General features: G+C 42.8%; 1 protein-coding gene across 1 annotated transcript in view; it reads right to left on the bottom strand.

Annotated features, from left to right (window-relative positions):
* Window positions 1-20,257, bottom strand: part of pkn1a (protein kinase N1a) — a 255,923-nt gene that overhangs the window by 42,419 nt on the left and 193,247 nt on the right. Inside the window, exon 17 of the mRNA XM_048617854.1 lies at window positions 19,524-19,700. Within this exon, the coding sequence (XP_048473811.1) occupies window positions 19,524-19,700 (177 nt within the window). The remainder of the gene's footprint in view (window positions 1-19,523; window positions 19,701-20,257) is intronic.

Below are 20,257 nucleotides of genomic sequence, written 5' to 3'. Positions count from 1 at the left end.
GAGATGAGAGATTACTTGTAACAAAAAAAAGGAGTAGGCCAGGCTCCTTTGTCTTTTACACAGACTGAGAGGTAATGTATAAAATGCCTTGAGATTTTCCTTAATCCTGTTTGCCAAAGATATTTCATGGCCCCTTTTAGTCCTCCTAATTCCTTGTTTGTGTTCTTGCCTGCTATCTTAGTACTTTTTGAGAGCTTTGCCTGTCTTCTATTCCCTAAACCTTACGTATGCCTCCTTTATCTTTTTGACTGAGCTCTCAATTTCACTTATCATCCAAGGTTCCCAAATCTTGCCATCCTTATCTTTCATTCTCACAGGAACGTCACAGAGTCCGTACAATGCAGATACAGGCCATTCAGGCTGTCGAGTCTGCTTGGACCCTCCAAACAGCATTCCACCCAGACCCACCTCCATCACCATATTTCCATAACACCGTATTTACCATCGCCAATCTACCTTGTCTATGGGAGGAAACCGGAGCACCCTCACAGAAACCCACACAGACACAGGGAGAATATGCAAATGTCACAAACACAGTCACCCAAGGCTGGAATCAAACCCAAATCCCTGGCGTTGTGAGGCGGCAGTGCCAACCACTGTGCTGCCCATCCTGGTCCTGAAATCTAATCAGCTGGCTTTTAAAAGATTCCCACATACCAGATGTGGATTTAACCCTCAATCTACATTTCCCACTTCCTGCCTAATATTGTGGTAGATAACCTTCCCCCAACTTAGTACTTTCACCCAAGGACTACTTTGATCCTTTTATACATTAACAAAGAGTAGTTAAGGAAAAGGTAGGTCCACTCAAGGACAGAAAAGGAAATTTATGTATGGAGCCAGAGGATGCGGCATTCACAAAAAAGAAGGATATGGTGGATGGTGAGTCTTGGGATAGGTACATTGATATTCTCGGGCATGTCAATGTAAAAAAGGAAAATGTGTGAGTATTTTGAAAAAGACAAATCCCCTGGATCTGATGGGATCTATCCCAGAATGCTGAGGGACGCAAATGAGGAAATTGCTGGGGAATTGTACGAAACCTTTGAATCCTCTTTAGTCACTGGAGAGAGACCAGAGGACTGCAGAAAAGCCAAAGTTGTTCATTTGAGGACAACAGGGATAATCCGGAAAATTACATGCCGGTGAGCCTTACTTCAGTGGAAGGGAAATCATTGGAGAAGATTTGTTGGGATAGGATTTACTCACATTTGCGAAAATGTACACTTGTTAACAATAGGCAGCATGGCTTGGTGCAGGAAAGATCGTATCTCACTAACATCATTGAGTTTTTTGAGGAAGTGACAAAGAATATTGATGAGGGCAGGGTGGTAGATGCTGTCTATATAGATTTTGGCAAGGCCTTTGACAAGGTCCCTCATGGCAGGCTGAAGAACAAAGAACAATGCAGGACAGGAACAGGCCCTTCGGCTCTCTAAGCCTGCGCCGACACATTTCGCCCTTCCATACTAAAACTGTCTTCACTCAAGTGATCCGTATCCCTCTATTTCCTTCCTATTCATGTACTCATTCAGGTGCTTCTTGAATGCTGCTGTTGTGTCTACTTCCACCACCTCCTCTGGCAGCACATTACAGGCACTCAACATCTTTTGGTGTGAAAAACATGCCTTGCACATACCTTTTAAACTTCCTCCACACATGTTGAACCTGCGTCCCCTAGTAATTGACTCTTCAACCCTCTCCACTCTATCCATGCCATTCACAATCTTCATAAACTTCTATCAGGTTGCCCCTCAACATCCTGTGTTCCAGTGAAAACTAACCTCAGTCTATCCAAGCTTTCTTCATAGCTAAAATCTGCCATATCAGGCAACATCCTGGCAAATGTTTTTTGTACTCTCTCCAAAGCGTCCACTTCCTTCTGGTAGTGTGATGACCAGAACTGTACACAATATTTGGCCTAACTAAAGATCTATAAAGCTGCAGCACAACTTGCCTATCCTTATATACAATGCCCTTTCCAATGAAGGCAAGCATGTCATAGGCTTTTTTTTACTACCTTATCTCCCTACACTGCCACCTTCAGTGATCTGTGGACATGCACAGCCAGATGCCTCTGCATATCAATACTCCCAAGGGTTCTGCCATTCAGTCTATAATTTCCGCGTGTACTTGACCTTCCAAAATACATCACCTCACATTTGTCTGGATTAAACTCCATCTGTCATTTTTCTGCCCGTGCCTCCAACTGAGCTATATCTTACTGTATCCTCTGACAATCCTCCTCACTATCTGCAATCTTTGTATCGTCAGCAAACTTACTAATTAGACCAGTCACGTTTTCTTCCAAATCATTTACGTGGACCATGAATGGCAGAGGTCCCAACACTGATCCCTGTCGAACACAACTAGTCACAATCCTCCATTCCGAAAAGCATTCTTCCACCGCTACCCTCTGTCTCCTATGACTAAGCCAGTTGAATATCCACCTTGCCAGCTCACCCTTGATACCATGTGACTTCACCTTTTGTACCTGTCTACTATAAGGGACCTTATCAAAAGGCCGAGTTGGTAAAATACTTACAGAACTAGTTTAGTCACAGAAGGGAGAGTAATGGTGCGAGGATGTTTTTCTGACTAGATATCTGTGACCAGTAGTGTTCGACAGGGATCAGTGTGGGGACCCCTGTTGTTTGTTATATATATAAATGATGTAGAGGTGAACGTAGATGGCCTGATTATTAAGTTTGCAGACAACACAAAGATTGGGGGAGCTGCGGGTAGTGAGGTAGATAGCCAGAGGATACAGATAGCTGTTAAGACACCAGCAGAGAAATGGCAAATGGAGTTTAATCTGGACAAATGTGAGATGATGAATTTGGAAGATCTAATGCAGAAGGCACGTATACAATAAATGGCAGAACCCTTCACAGCATCATCTAGGTCATATTTCCCTGAATACGGAACACAAATGGATAAGGTAAGCAAGAAGGCACATAGTAATGCTTGCCTTCATTGGTCAGAGCATAGAGTATAAAACTTGGCAAGTCATGTTACAGCTGTATAAAATTTTAGTTTAGTCACATTTCCAGTATTGCGTACAGTTCTGGTCGCCACACTACCAGACGGAACTGAAGGCTTTGGAGAGGGTACAGAAACAGTATAACATGTTTTGCCTGGTTTGGAGGGTATTAGCAATGAGGCGAGATTGGATAAACTTGGTTTGCTTTCATTTGAACATTGAAGGATGAGGGGCAACCTAATAGAAGTTTACAAAATTACGAGCAGTATGGATAGAATGGATAGTCTGAGTCTTTTGCCCAGGGTAGAAATATCAATTGCTATGGGACATCGGTTTAAGGTAAAAGGGTGTAAGTTTAAAGGAGATGTGAGACGCAAACTTATTTTTAAATACAGAGGATGGTAAATGTCTGGAATGTGCTACCAAAGGAGGTGGTGGAGGTGGATATAATGGCAATACTTAAGAGGCAACTTGACAGATATATGAATAGGCGGGGAATAGAGGGATAGGGACTGCGTAAAGGAAAAACGTTTTTAAGTTTAGAAAGGCATCATGTGTCGGCATAGTCTTGATGGGGTGAAGGGCCTGTTCCTGTGCTGCATTGTTTTTTGTTCTAGGTGATCTAATGGAAATTAAAATGGGGATTAATAATGTAGCTGAAAAAGATGTGTCACTTGTGAGGTTAAAAGCTGAAGTTCATCAGCACTTGATCATCATAAATCTACTGTACAAATCTGGAAGCATTCCCTTACTCAGACTAGTTCTTGTGTGGGACTCACTACTAGGGTGGTTGAGGTGAACATCATGAGCAATGAAGGGAAATCCAGATAAACAGGTACAATCCTCAATAGACACAGTACAGGTGGAAACTCAGAGATAGTAAGAACTGCCGATGCTGGAGTCTGAGATAACATGTTTTGGGTTGGGACCCTTCTTCTGAAGAAGGGTCCCAACCCAAAAAATCAGCTTTCCTGCTCCTCTGATGCTGCCTGGCCAGCTGTGTACCTCCTGCTCTACAGGTGGAGACTATTCACTATGTATTGCCCCTTTGAAACACTGTCCAATTAATGCAATTAATCCAATTAGTGGGCTTCTTTCCTCACAACACTTCATCTGTCTTCAAGTATAGATGTATTTCCCTTTGGGAAGTCATTACTGAATCTTCTTCAGGAACCACAACAACTATGCCCTTTTTTCTCACCCCTCATGCTGTCTCTTATTCTTTTATCAATCACTATAACCCTGTGGCCTCTGGTTAGCAACCCACCTACCACTGGTAAATGCTGTTCCTCATTTACTCTGTAAAGAGCTTGAAGATTTTGACGTTTTCTTTTTAAGTTCTTGGATGGCATTTGGCACAGCAGTTAGCACATTGTCCCTGTGTCTGCGTGGGTTTTTGCCAGGTGCCCTGGTTTCTTCCCACAATCCAAAACTGTGCAGGTTAGGCGGATTGGCCGTGCTAAATTGCTCCAGAGTCCAGAGATTTTCAGGCCAGGTGGATTAGCTGTAGTAAACATGCAGTTGTGGGGATAGGGTGGACAGGGGGTCTGGGTGGGATGGTCTTTGGCTGGTTGTTGGGCCAAACAGCCTCTTCTACACTGTAGGGATTCTATGATTTTTTTCTGTATTAAGGAGAACCTGTACTTCACTAGTCAGAGTTTAGAAAAATGAGAGTTGATCTTATTAAAGCATAAAAAATTCTTAGGGGGCTTAACAAGGTAGATGGTGAGAGTCTAAGTCCAGATGGCATAACCTCAGACTAAGGTGTTGCCCAGTGGGTACAGAGATGAGGAGGAATTTTTTTTTAAAGAGGGGTTGAATCTGTGGAATTCCTTACTGCAGAGGGCTGTAGGGGGTTATCATTAAGTACATTCGAGGCTGAGATAGACTGATTTTTAAATCAGTAAGGGAATCAAGGGTTATAGGGATAAGGCAGGAAGGTGGAGGTGAAAATTATCAGATCAATCATGAATAGCAGAGTGGACTCCATGCGCCGAATAGCCTACTCCAGCTCCTTATCTTTTGGTCTTCTCCAGTGTTCTCAACAAACTTTGAAATTATGCTGTGCATAATCATTAGCAAATCATATATATCAAAAATTATGGAGAAGGAGAGATGAAGCTTAAGAGGAGATTTGATCAGTTTTCAAAACCATGAGGGATGTACACAAAGTAGATAGAGAGAAACTGTCCCTGATAGATGTAAAGCATTTTGCAAAACAAGTATGTGCGATGTGGGCAAGAACCTTTTCACACAATAAGCGCTTTGATCTGGAATACACAATCTGGAAGCATGTTGGAGCATTGCTGAATTGAGACATTTGAAAAGGCATTGTTTGATTATTTAAATAGAAATGTGCGAGGTTATTGACAAAGTGCTGGTGAATGGCACCAAGTCATGATGCACGTTCAGAGAGCTACTACAAACACGATGGGCTAAATGGGTCTTTCCACTGTAACAATTCTGTGATTCTGTGAGAAAGGTAATGTTGATAAGCATTTGACAAAGTGTGCTAGGAACATGAAGCTTAATTAGAATATGTTACTTTCTGAGATGCAAATTCTATCCAGTTCTTAGAGATGTCTGTGTTCATTAGGTGAGTCCATAAGACACATAAAATTGGAAACAACAAAGTGTGGAGCTGGGGAAACACAGCACGCCAGGCAACATCAGAGGAACAGGAAAGCTGACGTTTCGGGTCTGAACGCTTCTTCAGAAATGGGGAGGGGGAGGGGAGCTCAGAAATAAATAGAGAGAGGGGGGATGTGGCTGGGGAAAGTCGGTGGGATGGTGATAGGTGAGCATGTAGGCAGTGGTTGGGATTGGTCAGTAAGGTGGGAGGAGCGGATAGGTGAAGAAAAGATGGACAGGTTGTGTCAGGTCAAGGAGGTGGGGATGAGAGGGAGCGTTGATCACGGGATGAGGCCTGGAGTGGGGAGATTTTGAAACTGGTAAAATCCATGTTTAGGCCATCAGGCTGTAGGCTCCCAATGCAGAATGTCAGGTGCTGCTCCTCCAGTCTGCGGGTGGTGTCATTGTGACACTGGAGGAGGCCCAGGATGGACATGTCACCCAGGGAGTGGGAGGGGGAGTTAAAATGTTTCGTGACCAGAACTCCTGTTGTTTGTCACGTACAGAGTGCAGATGCTCTACAAAACAGATTCCGTGTCTCCACTTGGTCTCAACGATGTAGAGGAGGCTACATTGAGTGCAGCGGATGCAGTAGAACAAGCTGACAGATGTGCAGGTGAACCCATGTCTGATGTCGAAGGTTTGATTTTTGCCTTGAATGGAGGTGAGGGGGGAGGTTTAGGGGCAGGTGTAGCACTTTCTACGGTTGCAACCATTCTCATCTCACTGACCAATCCTGACCACTGCCTACATGTACTCACCTATCACTATCGCAACTACCTGCCCCAGCGCTACCACTCCTCTCCCTATTTATTTACGAGCTCCCCTCCCCCTCCCCATTTCTGAAGAAGAATCCCGACCTGAAATGTCAGTTTTTCTGTTCCTCTGATGCTGCCTGGCCTGCTGTGTTCCTCCAGCTCCACACATTGCTATCTCTGACTCCAGCATCTGCAGTTCTTGCTATCTCGCATAAAATTGGAAGACATTTGTCACCAAAAATTGGGACTTGAGACTTCTACTGGTGACACAGAACCATAACATGAGGAAACATGCGTACCATGCAATCACATCCTGCTATTAATGGAGGTGATGGAGAGAGGTTTGGGAACGAACACTGGGGCAGGAGGGTGGGGATGGAAATAAGGCAGTCGGAGTTGGGTGGGGAAAAGTGGGGGGAAGAGGGGTGGGGTTAAGAGAGGTGGCAGGAGGGAGTTGGGAGGAGAGGGTTAGGAGAAGAAGTCAGGGAGGCTAGTCCAGAAGATTAAGTCACTTGGCATCTGCTGTGAGTTGGTTATTTGGATGCAAAATTAGCTTTGTCTTAGAAAACAGATGGTAGTTGTGTAGGACTGTTTGTTTAACAGATGTTCTGTGACCAGTGGTGTTCCGCCACGATCAGTACTGGCAACTCTGTTCTTTGTAAGATATACAGACGAAAATGTAGGTAGTCCAATTTGTAGGTTTGCAGACGGCACGAAAATTGGTGGAGTTACGGATAGCGAGGAAGGTTATCAAAGGATACAGCAGGATATTAATCAGTTGGAAAGTCGGGCAGAGAAATGGCAGTTGGAATTTAATCTGGACAAGTGCAAGGTGATGCATTTTGGAAGGTCAAATGCATGAGAAGGTAGTCAGTAAATGGCAGGACCCTATGAAGAACCGATATACAGAGGGATCTTGGACTACAAGTTCATAACTCCCTAAAAGTGGCTACACAAGTGGATAAGGTGGTAAAAGTTTCATGCAACATGCTTGCTTTCATCAGTTTGGGCACTGAGTATAAAAGTTGGCAAGTTATGTTGCAGCTGTAAAAAAACTTTAAGAATTTGGAATATTGTGTACAGTTCTGGTTGCCACACTACCAGCAGGACGTGGAGGCTTTGGAGAGGGTACAGAAATAGTTTACTAGAATGGGGTTATAACTCAGAGATAGTAAGAACTACCGATGCTGGAGTCTGAGATAACGCAGTGTGGAGCAGGAGGTTTACAGGGAGGGGGAAGCTGACGTTTCAGGTCGGGATCCTTCAAAAGATCCAGTGTTATCTTAGTTTACTAGAATGTTGACTGGTTTGGAGAGTATTAGCTATAAGGAGAGGCTGGACAAATTTGGGTTGTTTTCGCTAGAACATCAGAAGCTGAGGCTGCACAGACATATATAAAATTATGAGAGCTGTGGATAGGATGGATAGTCGGAGTCTTTTTCCCAGAGTGGAAATGTCAAATATAAGTTGAGCGTGGGAAAGTTTAAAGGATATGTGCAACGCGTGTTTTCTTTACAGTAGGTAGTAGATGCCTGGAACGGTAGGGGAGAAGGAGAAGACAACAGGGTGATGCAGATGAAGAGAACAAGGAGGGAGAGTGGAAGGAGAAGAGAACAGGAAACAAGAAGGAGAAGAGAACGGCGGGGGAGGAGAAGAGAATAGGGAGGGGTGGAAGGAAAGGGAAATGAGGGTGGTGGTGAGGAAGAGAACAGGGGTGGTGGGGAAGAGAAAGTCAGAGGGAAGTGAAGAGAAGGTCAGGGGTAGGTGAAAAGAATGTAGTGGGTTGCTGTGGGGTCACAGTTGAGAAAAGGACAGCGTGAGATGAGTAGTAGGGTGTGGAGGGAAAACAACAGATGTCAATGGACTGGGGGAGAAAGGGAATGGACTAGGGGTGGAAAGTAGGGGGAGGAAGAGAACGGATTGTAGAGGCTGTGACAATATGTGCCTTTAAGTGGGATTTGTTCTGTCTCATTTCTCTTGAAGAGGGGCTTTGTCATCCTGGTACCAAGGTGTCTGCTCCATGGACAGCAGAGTAATTAACTTTGTGTTTTTTAAAATTAGACAGAAAAGCATATTTCTTTCAGTCTTTCATTCTGCTGGACAAGAGTTAAAAGATAGCATGTGAGCAAATCCCCAACTCCCACTTTATTCATAAGGCCACTTTCTCCCTCAGTTAGTGATCCCAACCTCCTCAACCATAAGATCTTATGAAACAGAAACAGAGAAGGGCACAGAGTAACTTGCGCTTCATCCTCCATTTAATAAGATTGTGGCTGATCTAACTGTCAGCCTAAATTGTCCCTTTCTCATTGGCCTCTAATGACTCTTGACTCCCTTGTTGATCAAAAATCTAACTTGGCCCAGAATATATACAATGACCCAGTCTCCACTGTTCTTTGTAGCAGAGAATCCCACAGATTGATGATCCTCCCATCCTTCATCTCTGCCTTAAATGGGATACTCCTAATTTTGAAACTGAGCTCCCTAGTTCAAGATTCCCTCATAAAGGGAAAACAACCTTTCAGCATTCACCCTATCTAGCCCCTCTCATTCTTCTTAACTCCAATCAGGATAGGCCCAACTGCTCAGCATATCCTCATAAGAAAATGCCTTTACCTCAGGATCAGCTCAGTGAAACTTCTGAAATATTTCCCATACAAATATAATGCTTATGTTGAATCTTGCTGGATATTTTCTGAAATTCCACAAACCACATCCACCACATCATCTCCCATGATTTGCTGATCTGATAGATTGCTTTGAAAGGGTCTCTTTCTTCATACAATGCCCTTACAGATATACTGACCATACCTGGTCTTACACAGTCACTGATTTTCCTTCTCCTGATGTAAAACTAACCAGTTGATGGGTTCTGGTCTTGTCACATTTATAAATAATCATTCTTTTCAGGAAATAGGATGTAAGAGTAAATGTAGACTATTCACCCCTTTCAGCCTGTTCCATCATTCCACCTAATCATTACCTTAATGTCACTTTCTTGCACTATTATCATTGGTCATAGAAGTCTACACAGATGTCACGCTAGTCAAAAACAATAACCTAACTTTCTAATCTCAATTTCCAGCATTTGGCCCATTGCTTTGTATTTCTTGGCATCACAAGTCCACATCTAAATATTTCTTATAGGAGGGTTTCTGCTTCTACCACCCTTACAGGAGTGAGTTCCAGATTTCTTTTACCCTCCACCCGCAGGGTGAAAAAGCTTTTTCACACATCTCCAGAGTCATAGAGCATGGAAACAGACCCTTTAGTCCAACTTGGCCGTGCCAACCAGATTTCCCAAACTAAACTAGTCCCACTTGCCTTCATTTGGCCTACATCCCTCTAAGCCTTTCCTATTCATGTACCTGTCCAAATGCCTTTTAAATGTTGTAGCTGCATCTGCTTCTATCACTTCACTCCTTATATGCACCGCCCTCTCTGCAGAAAAAATTGCCCCTTGGGTCCCTTTTAAATCTTTCCCCTCTCACCTTAAATCTACGCCCTCTAGTTTTGAATTCCCCTACCCTAAGAAAAGACCTTTGCTATTCACCTTAACTATTTGTATCCAGTTTGAGGCATCAATCTGGGAACAGTGTTAAGACTTTAGAAGAGACGTAGAGAACTCTATAGAAACTGTACAGTGCCAAGAAGTACAAATGCTGGAATGTCCCTTTAGGTTCAATTGTAGATTGCTGCAACTAGAATTTCAACATGGCCAAGCCAATTTGCCCAACTTACAGGACAATCTGTATGCATGTTGCATAATATTTGCTATAGATATATTACATGCTTCACTATTTGCAATCGCTGATGGCAAAGATAAAAATTACTTCGGCTACCCTTCGGTAGGGAATCATGCATCCAAGTCTAATTTAGAATGTAACAGCATTAACTATATGAAACTATTTGATCGTTTCAGCATCATAAGTTAATAAGACTAAAAATAAATTTATTTTAATGCAGTGCAATAAGAGTGCAATAATAGTTTTTGAGTGATTTTGTTCAATTTATTTGATCTTTCAACAAACCACTCTAGAGTTGGAACAATAACTGGGATTTGTCTTTAGAACACTTGCGGGTCACCTGAATAACTACAGATATGACAGGGAGGGAAAATCTGAGTTCCTCGATTAGTTGCACAATTCTGCAATTCTGTCACGTAACTGTACATCAAGATTGCCTGACTGTACAGTGCCGCTGGCATTTTAAAATGGGTTGATAAGGCAGATAAATGCATCCTTAGTAAATGCAAGGGGTTAAGGGGCCAGTTTGTGAAATGTGCACCTCTATGACTTGCTGGAGACAGATGTGCTTCTCCAAGGAAGGCAGGGTGGAGCTGGTGGTGGGCTTTGAAAGCTCCTACCACAGGTCGGGCTTTGTAGCATAGTATAAGATTTGAATCAGAGGACTTGTCTTTAGGATGTCTGACATGCTCCAAACTCAGTGCCTTCATCACTCCCTTTCTAAATCCCTGGTGGAAGTGCCTTGTGGTATTATCGCTGGACTATTAATTCAGACACCCAGGTAATGTCCTGGGGACCTGGATTTGAATCCTGCCATGGCAGATGGTGGAAACTGAACTGAATAAAATTTGGCATGAATGATGATCTTGAAAGCATTGTTGATTAACAGAAATACCTATCTGGTTCATTAACGTCCTTTAGGGATGGAAATCTGCTGTTCTTACCTGGTGTGGCCTAAATATGACTTCAGACCCACATGAATGAGGTTGGCTCTTAACTGTCCTTGGGGTAATTAGGATGGGCAATGAATGCTGGCCTGGCCAGTGACACCCACATTTCATGGATGAGAATAGAAGTCTGGGAGACTGGGTTGGGGAAGAGTTTTCTGTGCAGAGCTGAAAGAATGCTTTCATTAACTGATATGTTATGCATGAACTGACGCCTTCACTCCAGCAAGGCTGATCAGAGGAAGAATAATTAATTTATTTCCTTCAAGCACTGCACACAGATATAGATACAGACTATCCATGTGATATGCTCAATTTCACATTATTATGCAAGATTTTGTAAATATTCAAACATTGCTAAAATTCCCTACTAATGAGTAATTTCAAATGCATTGCACATATTACTTGGCAGAACTTCGATTAAAAAAAACAAGTTAGCTCCCTTGATTAGAAGAGTTGGATAGGCATCAGTCCTTCCTCCTGACCAACTGACCATCTCTGTCTCAGTGTTCACTACAGATTTGGTGCAAACTGCTTCAGAGGTTATATCTAGGCAGATACCAAATACTGATGTGGTTCCCAGTGTCTCAGCTCTTTGGAATTACTACGTTCTTATATTTCCGTCATCTGTGGTTTTGATGTTGATACGTATACTCTGATTTGGAGATCTCATTCAATATAAACCATCTTGTTTTAATAAAATCAGCAGTGACTTCCATCAGAAACTTCTTTCACTGTGTATTTCAACATTTTCTCTTATCCCACATTTCACCTAGTGAAAATAAAGAGTGAGACTCATTTACATTTGAAATGGCTTACTCTATCTCCCCTTTTGAACAATACACTTGTATAATTTCAACCAATAGTTAACTGGATATTTTAATTACCTACCATGGTATTTTATCAAAGATAACATAATAGCTACAGACCATCATTTGACCCATTTTAGTTGAACTATCTCCTCCAAATTTTCTGCCCCTTACCCTAAATCTATGTGCCCTTGTCATTGATCCCTCCAACAAAGGGGAAAGTTTCTTCCTGTCTAGCCTATCTATGCCCCTCATAATGCTATACATCTTAATGACGTCCCCTCTCAATCTCCTCTGCTCTAAGGAAAACAATCCCAGTCTGTCCAATCTCTCTTCATAACTGCAACTGTCCAGTACAGGCAACATCCTGGTAAGTCTCCTCTGTACCCTCTCCAGAGCTAGGAAATCCCTTGTATAATATCTATTTTTAAATTGCAGACAACTCTCTAGCTGTGACCTAACCAACATTTTATACAGTTCCAGCATTACCTCCTTGCTCTTAAATTCTATGCTTCGACTATTAAAAGCAAATATCCCAAATGCCTTCTTAATCACTTTATCCACCTGTCCTGATCCATTAAAGATCCCTCTGATCCTTGGTGCATCCCAGCATCCTACAGTTCATCATGTATTCCCCTGTTTTGTTTGTCCTGCCCAAGCGCATCACCTCACATTTATCCCTGGAGATCATTAGTTGTCAGAAATCTATCAACCTGTCTTGAACCTGCTCAATGGCTGAACTTCAATAGCCCTATGAGGCAGAGAATTTCAAAGATTCACCAACACCATGGGAAACATCTACCCTATCAGTCCAAGTTAAGAATTTTTAATGTTTCAAAAATGTTACTTAACTTTTCCTATTTAATGTGTATATGTCTCTTAAGATGATACCCATAAACTCTGAGGAACAGAAATTGTTTGATATCAAGCCAGAGCACAAACGAGGCGATTTGACTCAGCATACCTGTGCCAGCTCTGAAAAACACTCACCAGTTACTCCGACACCTGGACTATTGCCTACCAGCTTTTTCTCCATTTTTATTAGAAATTCAACTCCTTTTTGAAAATTTTGAATGAATCTGCTTCCTCTGCCTTTCAGAGGACTGTAACAAATAGCCAAGGTACAAATGTCAATGCAGTGTGTAGCTGGAGGAACACAGCAGGTCAGGCAGCATCAGAGTGTAAATCTAAAATGTTGACCTTCCTGCTCCTCCGACGCTGCCTGACCTGCTGTGTTCCTCCAGCTCCACACTGCATTGACTCTAACTCCAACATCTGCAGTTCTTGCTAGAGCCGAGTAAAAAAGAACTGACTTGCTCTGCTGCTACTGCCATTTAGCACAAATCTGTTTCTGCTGGTTACCACCTCATGCACTCTTCCATACCCCTGGAAACATCCTCTTCAGCCTTTTTACTTTAAATATACCACCATCACTTTGAACGCCTCTATTAAATCTCCCCTTAGCATGTTATGCTTTCGTGAAAACAACTGCAATTTCGATATAATTTCAAGATAATGGAAACCTCTCATCCCTGGCACCATTCTCTTCACCTTCTCCACAGCCCTGACATCGCTTTTGAGGCACAGTGATCAGAAGTGGTTACGATATTCAGGCTGAGGCCTAACCAGTGATTTATAAAGATTTTTTGTTTTTGTTCTTTATGCAGTTATTCATAAGCCATAGAATCACCTTCGAAAAACAATCAGTTCCAGATCTACTAGGAAAATTCAGCATCGGGAGAGGATAAATGATAGCATGAGGACGAGAAACACTGAGCTTCTCTTCAAACAGCATGCTGAATTTGGAAAAAATCAAAGAGTGTCATCATGGGAAAGTGGTAAGCTGATTGATTGGTGAGTAATTGACATGTGACTGTATTTAAATAGCTGAAGCTAAAAGAAATGTTGTATTTATTGGGGAAAAGATTATTTATTATCTGTATCCAGATCTGTTCTAGTCTAATTGCAAACTTAAAACATGTCAGGACAGGACAGCTGAGCAGAATATGTAATTGTCACAGGCGGAAAGTCCTAGCTGCTGCTGGTGTTCGATGTGACCACAAGTGCAGGAACTGCTTCCAGCTGCAGAAGCTGGAGCCCTGGGTTTCAGAGCCTGAGCTGTGGCTGGAGACACTGTGCCGCAAAGCTGAGAGTTACGTGGATAGCATGCTATGATGATGCTATGGCTTGAAGAGGTCTATTCTGTCCTTTTTTTTTAAGAAGAAAGGTATTAAGACAGATGTACTGAGATGCCTACTGAAAACCTGTAAACAGCTTGTGAGACCTTTGGTGTTTTTTAAAAAAGTTGGAACAATAGAAGCAGCATCAATGGGTGTGGTCAAGCTAAAAACTGTAATTCTCTTCCTGCTGCTGAAGTTGCATGTGAGACAATTTGTTTTCTGAATTTGCATCTTGCCCAGGGTGTTACTATATTGGAACAGTTACTGTTTAGTAGCTAACTAATCTACTATTTTGTTAAGTTTTCCAATAGAGTTATAGCTAAGCCAATTAATTTTCTTTATGCTTTCTTCTGTTGTATTTTAACTAGAGTGTATCATTAATTTATGTTTTGCTTGATGTTGAGTAGTTTGACCAATCAAATTACATTTGGAATGCAACACTTTACACTTACCTTGAAAATTGGAAAACATTAAGGTCTAGATTATCACCCTAATATATTTTGGGAGGGTCTGGTTGATCCATAACAACATTTAAAGAGATGGTCACGCGCAGCTCAAGGGACTAGAGGGAAGAAGGGAATGGGTGACCCAGACAGTCCATAAGGAACAAACACGTAGTATAGGAGTTCCCTAAGGTCCCACTCACTAAGTGGTATTCCAATTTGGAAGCTGATGAGGGTGGTGGTATCTCAGGGGAGTGCAGTCAAAGCTAAGCTTCTGGCAACACAGGTGGTTTGACTGTAGTAAAGGGGGTGGGGTAGTAGTGAAGAAGAAAGGAACAGTGGCAGTGATAGGGAATTCTTTAATCAGGAGAACAGACAGGGGTTTCTGCGGTTGAAGATGTGACTCCAGGGTACTGTGTTACCTGCCTGGTGCCAGGTTCGGGGATGTCACTGAACAGCTACACGGCATCCTGAAAGGGGAAGGTGATGAGTTAGAGGTCATGGTATGTGTTGGTACCAATGATATGGGCAAAGTGAGGAATTAGGTCTGTATCAAGAATTCAGGGAGGTAGGCAGTAGATTAAAAAGCAGGACCTCTGTGGTCATAATCTCTGGTTTACTCCTGGTGGCATATGCTAGCAAGTATAGAAAGAGGAAAATAGGACAGATGAATACATGGCTCAAAGTTGGTGTGGGGGCGTTGTTTAACATTCTTGGATCACTGGGACAGTTTTTGGGAAAGGTGGGACATGTACAATTGGGATAGTCTGCAGGTCGGTTTACTTGTGTTGTTGGGAAGAGGATACAGAATATTGAAGAAATGGAGGCACATCATGCTACAGCAAAGGAAGCAACTCATAGTGAGTTCAGCTAAATTGAGTGTGAAGACAGTAAGGCAAGGCTGGATGGTGTTTGCTTTAATGTTAGGAGTGTAATAGGTAAAACTGATGAGTTAAAGGCGTGGATTGACACATGGATGTGTGATATTGTTGCCATCACAGAAACATGGTTGAGAGAAGGGGAGCTCTGGCAACTCAATGTTCCAGGATATAGGATCTTAAGGTGAGACAGAGGAGGGTGTATAAAGGTGATGGGGTAGCACTATTTTAAGAAGTCAATTACTGAAAAAAAGGAGAGATATATACCTTGAAAGAGTCTTCAAACAAAGCTTTGTGGGTAGAACTTCGGAATATTAAAGAGGCAATCACATTACTGAAGAGTCAGTGGGAAATAGAGGAGCAAATATGCAGACAGTTCATTGAGGTGTGCAAGAGTAATAATTGGGTAATTATATTGAGCAACTTAGACAATCCAAATTTATGTTGGGAAAGTTGTAGTGTTAAGGGTTTAGAGCGGGCAGATTTCTTAAAATGTACCCAGGGAGTTTTATGTATCAATGTGTAGAAGACCCAACAAGGGATGATGCAGTACTGAATGTGGTTCTGGGGCATAAAGCCAGCCAACTGTTCAATGTGGCAATAGGGGAACATTTTAGTGATCGCGACCACAACACAATACGGTTCAAATTTGTTATGGACACGGAGAAAGAGGGTGTGCAAAAGACTGCATTGGATGGGGTGGGGCAGTTGGTGGGAGAAGGCAGATTTTATTGAAATAAAGCAGAATCTGGCCAAAGTTGGCTGGACACAGCAGAGCAGTGGGGTTCATTCAAAAAAGAGCTGGGAACAGTTTAGGTCTTTGAGGGGAAATATATGAGCAATAAGTTCAGGGAAAGCTGGATGTCTAGGACAATTCAGGACTGGAAGAGGAACGAGAGAAAGGCTTTTAGCAAGTCCAAAGGGAGCAATTCAGCTGCAGCCCTAGAGGAATATAGGAAGTGCAAGAGGCAATTTAAGAAAGCAATTAGAAGAGCAAAAAGGGGCATGAGAAAGGACATGTGAACAGAATTAGGAAGAATCCCAAGATATTTTATAAATATATTAAAAAGTAGAGGTCAATCAGGGAAACAGTAGGTCCCATTAAGGATCATGGCGGCAATCTGTGTGTGAAGCTGCAGAATATTGGAAGTGTGCTAAATGAATCTTTATCTCAGTCTTCACTCTGGAAAAGCAGAGGTACAGAATTCAGGAAAAGGGACCGTGAAGAACTTGCACAGTTTGACACAGGATATGAGGAAGTGTTGAGGATTCTGACAGTTTAAAAATGAACAAACATCTCAGGCTGCTATGGCAGGTAAGGCGGGAAATTGCAGGGGCTCTGACACAACCTTTTTATTCCTCTCTGGTTATGTGGGATATTCCAGAGGACTGAAAAACAGCTAAAGTGGTTCCACTTTTCAAGATGGATGGCAGAGATGAACCAGGAAAGTACAGATCAGTAAGTCTCACATCAGTGGTAGGAAAATTATTGGAGAAAATTCTGAAGGAGAGAATCAATATCCAATTGGAAAAGCATGGGTTAATTAGGGATAGTCAGCATGGTTTTGTCAGAGGGAGGTTATGCTTAACAAACTTGTTAGAATTTTTCAAAAATGTGATCAGGTATGTGGATGAGGGAAGTTCTATGGAGGTAGTTTATATGGAGACTGATTGAGAAGGTTAAAGCACATGGAATTCAGGGAAACTTGACAAGATGGATCAGAAATTGCCTTAATAATAGGACACAAAAGGTAGTTGTAGAAGGCTGTTTGATTGACTGGAGGCCAGTATCCAGCAATGTACCGCAAAGATCAGTACTGGGACCCTTATTGTGTGTTACATACATAAATGATACAGATGCGAATGTGGGAGGAATGTTAAGCAAATGAAAATAAGATTGGTAGGGTGTTTAGTGAAGTAGATGGTTCTAAGTATATGAAGATATAAATGTGTTGGTTGGAATGGCAGAACAGTGGCAGATGGTATTTAACCCCGATATGTGTGAGGCGATGCACTTTGGAAGAAACAAGATGGAGTATTTAATGAATGGCAGGATACTGAGTAGCTCAGAGGAACAGAGGGATCTTGGGGTAATTATGTATTGATCCCTGAAGTTAGCAGAGCACATGAATAGGATAGTTAAGAACACATATGGGACACTTGCTTTCATCAGTCAGGGCATAGAGTAAAACTGCAAGGAGATCATGTTGAAGTTGTACAGAGTGTTGATTGGGCCACATTGCATCCAGTTCTGGTCACTTCAGGACAGGAAGGGTACGATAGCACTCGAGGGGTACAGAGGAGGTTCACCAGGATGTTGCCTGGATGGAATAATTTGAACTATAAGGAGAGACTAGATAAGCTTGGATTGTTTTCTTTAGAGCAGAGAAGGTTGAGGGGGACATGATTGAGGTGCATAAGATTTTGACAGAGTGGGAAGGGAGCAGCTGTTTCCCTTGGTTGAATGGTCAATCACAAAGGGGGCATGATTTTAGGGCAAAAGGAAAGAGATTCAGAGGGAATTTCAGCAAAAATTTTCATTCAGAGGTGATGGGAATCTGGAACGTATTGACTGAGAAGGTAGTGGAGGCCAGACATCTTAGAACCTTCAAACATATTTAATAAAATCATACAATCCCTACAGTGTGGAATCTGGCTATTCAGCCCATTGAGTTTACACCGACCCTCCGAAAAGGATTCCCACCCCAATTACCCTGCATTTCCCTTGACTAATGCACCTAACCCACACATTTCCCAAGCACTGTGGACAATTTATCATGGCCAATCCATCTAACTGGCACATCTTTGGACCGTGGGAGGAAACTGGAGCACCCGGAGGAAACCCACGCACACATGGGGAGAATGTGCAAGCTCCACACATACAGTTGCCCAAGGCTGGAGCTGACCCCAGTCCCTGGCACTATGAAGCAGCAGAGCTAACCACTAAGCCGCTGCAGGTGGATGAGCACTTGAAATATCATAACATTCAAGGAAATGGGATGAGCCATTATATGAATGGCAGCACTGGCATGGTAAGGGAGTATGAGGGCCCCCAAACTTGTATGCTTAGGCTAGCCGCGTCCTTCACCCTCACTTTCTCTCTCGAGGACTGCTGGTTCCAGTAGATCCAGAACCTGGTCTCGGAAACATGGTGGGCCGTTGGCTGAGGCGGGGCTTGGTGCCCGCGGTGGGGTTGCGATAGGCCCACAGTGGGGACTTGCTGGGTTGTGAAGATGCGGTCCTGGTGCGGTCTGGAGGCAAGGCACGGTGAGGACGGGAGGCGAGACTCGGCACTGAAGGGCTGTAATGCTGCACTTTTTATTTCTTTGTTTTTCTAATTTATTCCTAAGATCCTGTACCTAGGTACATTTGTACCTAAGGTGGTGCTGCAAGTGGTGACTTTCTTAAGTTCTCACAGCACCATGTGACAATAAACCCAATTGTAAAGTGCAGGAAATTGGGATTAGCATGACTTTAATGGTCGTTATTGTCAGTGCACACTCGATGGGCTAAAGGGCCTTTTGTGTGCTGTACGAGAATGTTTTGTTTTTGTATGTATGTATGTATAATACATGTATTGTTTTTGCAAGTAGCTTGATTATCTTGTCCTACCATTGTCAAAGGCTTCTATACGTACGTGTCTCTGCCATTCTGCAGCCACATTAAAATGTTACCATTTAGAGTACATGGTCTCTTCCATCCATATACCTCATGGAATTTAGTGAGATAAATACCTATAACCACATTAAATATTTACGTGCCACAATGAGCGAGTCACCTTTAAATGATCCTAGTGACATTTTAAGCAAAAGAGAAAAAGAACATGCATTTATATGGCACCCTGCATGACCATCAGATATCTGTGCATATTGACAAAAGATCTTTTACACCTACTCAGGCAAGCAGATGGTGCCTCAGTTTAAAACCTCATCTGAAAGATGACATCACATACAATGCAGTCACCCTCAGGACTAGACTGAAAGCCTCAGCTTAAACTTCTGGGTTCAATCTCAGAAGTGGGACTCAAATTCAGAACCTGGAAATTCAGAGTTGAGCCTGCTACTGCAGACTTAAATGCACAGTCGACTAAAATTTATTACTTTGGCAGGCAACTGAAATAGAGTAACAAATGAGATTGCTGTACTCACACAGCTCTGGGTTCCGAGAAAACATCAGCGTGTATGTGCATCATGAGATCTCCACCAGCCGTGTACTCCATCACAAAGCATACATGCTCTGGGGTTTGGAAACACGCAAAAAGATTGACTAGGAATGGATGATTGGAGATGTTCACAGTCTCGAAGATCCGTTTCTCACACATAAGGCTGCAGGGACAACAGAACAATTCAGAGCACTGGTTGACTTGGAGCAGCATAACACATTTAAAAGCAGAGTCACATCAGCAGGCGCATGGTGATGAACACAGCCCTCCCATTGGACCGATCATAGCGTTAAATGCAGGCCTCCCACTGGACCAATCATAGTTAAACACAGCCATCTGACTAGACCGAACACAGTGTTAAACACAGCACTCTCACCAGACCAATCGAAGTATTACTTTGGTCATCCTTATTGGCACGGCTTGAGAGTTGGATGACAGACAGGAAGTGAAGTGGGAATGAACAGGCGTTTTTTTTTGAGTCAGGCTGGGCCTTGGTGAGACCACACTTGGGAGCACACAAACTGCATGAAGTTTGGTCTCCTTATCTAAGGAAGAATATGCTTGCCACAGAGGGAGTGCTTACCAGGCTGACATTAGGGACAGCAAGACATTGTATGAGAAGGAGATAGTAAGAATTGCCGATGCTGGAGTCAGAGATAACACAGTGTGGAGCTGGAGGAACACAGCAGGCCAGGCAGCATCAGAGGAGCAGGAAATGGC

The sequence above is a fragment of the Rhincodon typus genome, chromosome 38 (assembly GCF_021869965.1).
Source record: "Rhincodon typus isolate 14 chromosome 38, sRhiTyp1.1, whole genome shotgun sequence".
NCBI classification, from domain to species: domain Eukaryota; kingdom Metazoa; phylum Chordata; class Chondrichthyes; order Orectolobiformes; family Rhincodontidae; genus Rhincodon; species Rhincodon typus.
The sequence above is the reverse complement of the archived record's forward strand: the minus strand, read 5'-3'. Positions and strand labels throughout refer to the sequence as shown.